Source organism: Phaethon lepturus, unplaced genomic scaffold (assembly GCF_000687285.1).
Source record: "Phaethon lepturus isolate BGI_N335 unplaced genomic scaffold, ASM68728v1 scaffold39115, whole genome shotgun sequence".
Lineage (NCBI taxonomy): Eukaryota > Metazoa > Chordata > Aves > Phaethontiformes > Phaethontidae > Phaethon > Phaethon lepturus.
The window spans coordinates 10,349-15,553 of record NW_010543589.1 but is presented as its reverse complement, the minus strand read 5'-3'; the positions used below and the strand labels follow the sequence as shown (position 1 = coordinate 15,553).

Below are 5,205 nucleotides of genomic sequence, written 5' to 3'. Positions count from 1 at the left end.
CTTCCGATCACTTGAGACCCATCGTGATCGACGGCAGCAATGTTGCAATGAGGTAAGCTCCTTCTCCTAAAAGAGATCTCTCTTCCTCTGAAGATTCTGCATTTAAAGCTGATGGCTTGAAGTACGTTTTTTTTCTCCAGGTGAGGGGTGCATTGAGGTATGATATACGAACCACCGCTTATTCCTGTTTGGCTACGGCACAGCTTCTAGTGTCCTGCTCTCTCTATGCCCATAAATACGTGCTCCAGATGCAATCACTGGCTCGCTCTGCATTTTGACCTTTTCTAAGTCAACAGCTACCTAACCACTACTGTTGGTGGCGGTACGATTCAGCAGCTCCCTCCCACTCCCTTTTAGTTCACCATTGATGTTTCTCTGCCTTTTCAAACGGGTACCTAGGATTTCTAAATCTGTATGCCGAGGTGTTTCCAGGAAAAAATGGTGACCAGATAGACAAAACAGCCAACTAACCTAAGAAGGAGAGGGAAAATAAAGATGGGTGGCTGTGGTTCCTAACAACATCACGGTTGTGCTATTTTGGCTTGCAAGTAAACCCCAGCGATGTTCCTGGCTTGTGTATCTTTGTTGGGTTTCAGTTTGGCTTCATTTTTATGGAAATATCAGTAAATCAATAGTTGACTTTTGTACTAAATAGTCTCATTTCTTCCTTAATTCTGTTTCTGGGAAATATCATAGCAACCCATCCTGGCCAATTGCATTTCCTAAGCAGTGTCCCGACACCGTGCAAGCACTCTTACTGATGGGGAGCCTGGCACGACCATGTGGATGGGAAGTCCAAAGACAGCAGCGCGTTGGCCTCTGTTTACCCAAGCAATATGAACAGCCAGAGGCCCCGGCAGTCCAGAGTCCAGGACGCACTGGCTACCCACCGGTTTTCCCAGTTAACTTCCCTTCCCGCTCAGCATGGTCCAGCCTGTCCTCGCAGGTTGGGACAGGGTGGAGGAGGGCTTCCTCCTTCAGTTAGCTTTGGTGTGAGGTGAGATGAGACCACCTCCCCGCTGGTTAGAGGGCAAAGGGGACAAGAACATCCAGAGCAACTGGAGACTGAGCAAACTATGCCATCTTCTGGATGAAGGGAGAAATCCCAGCCAAAGCGAGGGGTTCCTCAGTCAGCAGAGACGCAGCAGTTTAGGGATGATGAAGCTGTCAAAAAGTTGAAGATTGGAGAGGCTGTTGCCTGTGTGGAGAAAAGCGTTTCGAGCATTTGTATTTCTGTCTTGGGACTGCTGTTTCTGGACCATTTCAGAGCTGGCGGTGAGGGCCCATTGCGGAGCGCAAGGTTTTGGAAAGGATGCATAAGCCCCAGGGCAACAGAGCGAGTGAGTGATCTCGTAGCCTCCAATTGTCAATCAGCCTGTCCACAGAAACCGAGTGGAAAATAACCTTGCCTTCAGCCAGTCCCACCAGTCAGGGGTCTCAGTACACTTTGTGTGTACACTTTGCATTACATCAGAGGTAATGAGGAACTTACTTAGCCATCTGCCAGCCCATCCATGGGAAGTGGGCAGGACGGTTTAGCAAGGCTAGTGGGAAAAAAACAAATCAAGTTGTGTTAAATAAAAAGGGAACTGTCATAACCCTATTCGCTGCCTCCCGAGGAGGCTATCTAGTCTAGTGCTTGCACTTACTCCTAGTTTTTAAGGTGTGATAGGTACAGAGGCCTTTCCCTGGGCCAGCAGAGTCCTGCGTTTGGCTCTCTGCCTTCTGCCAAAGCTGTGGCTGATGCTGGGCCATGACCAGGTGGAGGTGGGGCCATTTGCAGTTTTCAAAAGGAGTTGTTTTGAATAAACTTCTCAAAGGGGCTAGGATTGCACCATTTGAAAAGCAACCACTCCGTGCTAATTACGGATTAATTGCTGGAGTCAGAGCCGGGCCAAAGTGCTGCTTTCTTTTCTGAGAGATGGGCCCTGCCCATCTGTGACCCAGGTGCAAGGTACCCTGTTACTGACAGGACGGAGAGCGATGGGACTAAGTTACGACAGATCAGTTACAGTCCACAGACTACAGGGGTGCGTGGGTGTCCTGTGAAAGGTGACTGACAGCAGCCAATCTGTTGTCAGGCAACACAAATTCACCACACAGGAGAATGAAAAGTTTTAAAGCCCCTGCTCCGTTGCGGGGCAGACATGGTGTTTCAGTGTGTCGACGCTGCAGCGCACCATGTGGGTACATACTCTTTTAGGTACACGTTCCCCAGGTTTGGCTGCAGCAGTATAGCAGCACCTGGATGAAGTGATAATGCTGAGAAACAATTTCAGGTGCCCCTTCTTGCTTGTTCTGCATGTCCTTTTGGCCAAATCACTTGTGCTTGAGTGCTTTACCTTCTGCACTGGAGATACATCTGGAATCATTTTCCTAAAGGTGACGAGGTTATATCTATGATGTATATTTATGTTAAAGAAGGCTGCTGTTGAAATTTGTTTGAGTTGTGGCATTAAAGATGCACCTAGTCTTCCTTTTAAAGGCAGTTATCTGAAAAAGTCACCTGCCTTTCCCATCCACCTGTCCAGGTGACTTTCTACCTATCCTGAGTAGATCCTGTCCTTTAAAACCAAACAAAACAGTTGCTCTAGGATGGAGATTAGATGTGTCGAGCACTTCAGACCATTTATTATTAGTGTTGGGTTTTTTGTTGATTTTTTTTAAGACTTCCTATTGCCTGGGTAGCCATTAATAAACAACCGGTTTTCTCCCTCCAAACTGCACCATCTTTCATCTGTGGTCACCATGCCAGCGCTCAAACTTTTTTTGGGTGTAAGATGGAGCTTTGGTTATCAGGCTGATGTAGGCAGAACCTAGACTTGAATTCCTGGGGCATGGTGGGGAGAGAGGCATTTAAGATGGCAGCATTGTCCCTGACTTGTCCATCGCTGCAGATAGGTGTAGTAACCGAGAGAGTAATTCACAAGTATGTTTTGCAGAGGTGAAAGCCTGAGTGAGACTATGGTGATGATTATCCAGAAAGCTCAAAGTACAAGGATGAGGTTTCTGTAGATACTGCGAGGGTGTTTATCCATTTTAGGACTTTGTGTAGAGTTTATTTTTGTTTCCTTATGCAGAGGTAGTGATTAACTCTATCCTGGCTGAAACCAGGACATCCATCCAGACACAGATGGAAGCAACAGGCTTGGGTAGCAGACAGGTCATAGAAATGGGGGATGGGACACCTCTGTTTTAAGTGTCCAAACTGCTTCAGATAACAAGTTTCTGGTTCTGCTGGAGGAGGTGTTTGTATCTGACCAACCAGGACAGGTTGTTTTCCTGGAAACTGGTACATGACACAAAAACTGTTTGTTTTGCCTTTTCATCACTGGCTCAGTTAGAGAGAACTCTAAGCTTCTTGAAAGCTTTGCCTCACCATCCTCCTCCTTTTTCTTTTCTTTTTCTTTTTTTTTTTTTTTTTTTTTCTTCCCCTCCCCACAGTCATGGAAACAAAGAGGTATTCTCCTGCTGGGGGATCCAGCTGGCAGTGGACTGGTTTCGAGAAAGGGGGCACACGTACATCAAGGTTTTTGTCCCACTCTGGAGAAAGGAGCCCTCTCGACAAGACAGTCCAATTGCAGGTAGGTCACCATCCTGGGTGTAATTTGGCAACCGTTAGATGCAGTTTGGAGACAGCGGGTGTGAAGACTCCAGTATGGCTTTGCCCCGTAAAGACAAGCACAGTGCAAGTTCCGTGTCAGGTTTCCATCACTTAAATTAGCCATTAATTTATTGCCTCACACTCCTGGCTAGCCCCTAAATCTGCATTCAAGGGCTTTCTTACACTGCTTTGAGCTTTCTGCTTTAGAAGCACAAGTTGCTGCCAGCTGAGTTAGTTAAAGAGTGAGTCTGTCAGCTCGCAATGAGGCTGCAGAGCTTTCGAGGCCAGCCAGGAGGTGACGACACCGTTTCACACTTCATCCAAAGGCAGCAGTATCTGAAAGCGGTTGCTACTGCGTGACTATTATTTGTTACCCTGGTACAGGAGCTGCATGGGTTCCTCTTCTAGGAGAAGGTAATGCACCATCTGAATTATGTGGAGTATGTCATTAGTTTGTATGGAAATAGATCTGCCAGATTCTTGCCAGCAGCTTGACAGCTGCAGATGAGGTTAGTTTGTATGGAAATAGATCTGCCAGATTCTTGCCAGCAGCTTGACAGCTGCAGATGAGCAAGAAGCCAGAGTGTCCTCGACGGCAGCACAAGAACTTTGTTTGTTTGGTTGGTTTTTTATTTTAAAAGGGCACATTTTACCTCCCAGTAACACTCATACCAGGGCTGGTTATGAGCCTTCTAGCATCTAGCGAGGTAAAAAGGGGACTACAGGGGCTCAGCATATCTCTGGTGTAGGAGTCAAACCATCCTTCTGTAGATAAGACTTAAAAAAGGTATCTCAAATTTTAAGGTTAGATGCTGTTGTAAAAGACCTAGTTTTCAAGTAGCCAAATAACCACCAGGTATCAGCGCATTTCAAAATCTCACCGCTTTAAGTTGCCTAAAGAGCTGGAGCTCCTTTGGATTCCTGTAGGTTTCTAGCACGATTGAGACCTGGTCATTATTAATTGATTTATTTTTTTAAAAGATGTTTTTTCCCCCTTCTATTTCTGCCAACCACGCCACCAGACCAGCACATTCTTGAAGAGCTTGAAAAGCAATCGATCCTTGTGTACACCCCATCCCGGAAGGTGAAAGGCAAGAGGGTAGTTTGCTACGATGATCGCTATATAGTGAAAGTCGCTTATGAAAAAGATGGAGTCATTGTTTCCAATGACCATTACCGGGATCTCCAGAATGAAAACCCCGAGTGGAAATGGTTTATTGAGCAGCGACTACTCATGTACTCTTTTGTCAGTAACAGGTAAGAGACAGTTGTTGTTAAACAATCTTGAATGTAAACATTATGGGCCAAGTCATCTCCAACATCAATGCACCTTCCACCGGTAGCAGAGTACGCGAGCCTTTTTCTGAAATGAATTTACTGCAGCTTTTCTTATTTAATTTATTTAGTTCCTGCTCCTTCAGCTTTGGTCTTAAACTCCCCATGTCACTCTTCAATGAACTTCTCTGTTTGAGTGGCAGCGTTAGTCACCAGTTTTGCTTCTTGCAAATCCAAACTGGGATGTTAACTCAAGGCTTGGTATCTTTTAATTTCTATTTCCTGCAAGAAACAGAATTAAATCTATGAGAGAAGGCTGGCTATCT

At 45.9% G+C, this 5,205-nt stretch overlaps 1 protein-coding gene across 1 annotated transcript in view; it reads left to right on the top strand.

The window, feature by feature from the left end:
* The window catches only part of ZC3H12D (zinc finger CCCH-type containing 12D), a 9,380-nt gene that overhangs the window by 337 nt on the left and 3,838 nt on the right, over positions 1-5,205 (top strand). Inside the window, exons 1-3 of the mRNA XM_010288376.1 lie at positions 1-52; positions 3,445-3,584; positions 4,627-4,861. The exon at positions 1-52 is cut by the window's left edge and continues 337 nt beyond it. Of these exons, the coding sequence (XP_010286678.1) occupies positions 1-52; positions 3,445-3,584; positions 4,627-4,861 (427 nt within the window). The remainder of the gene's footprint in view (positions 53-3,444; positions 3,585-4,626; positions 4,862-5,205) is intronic.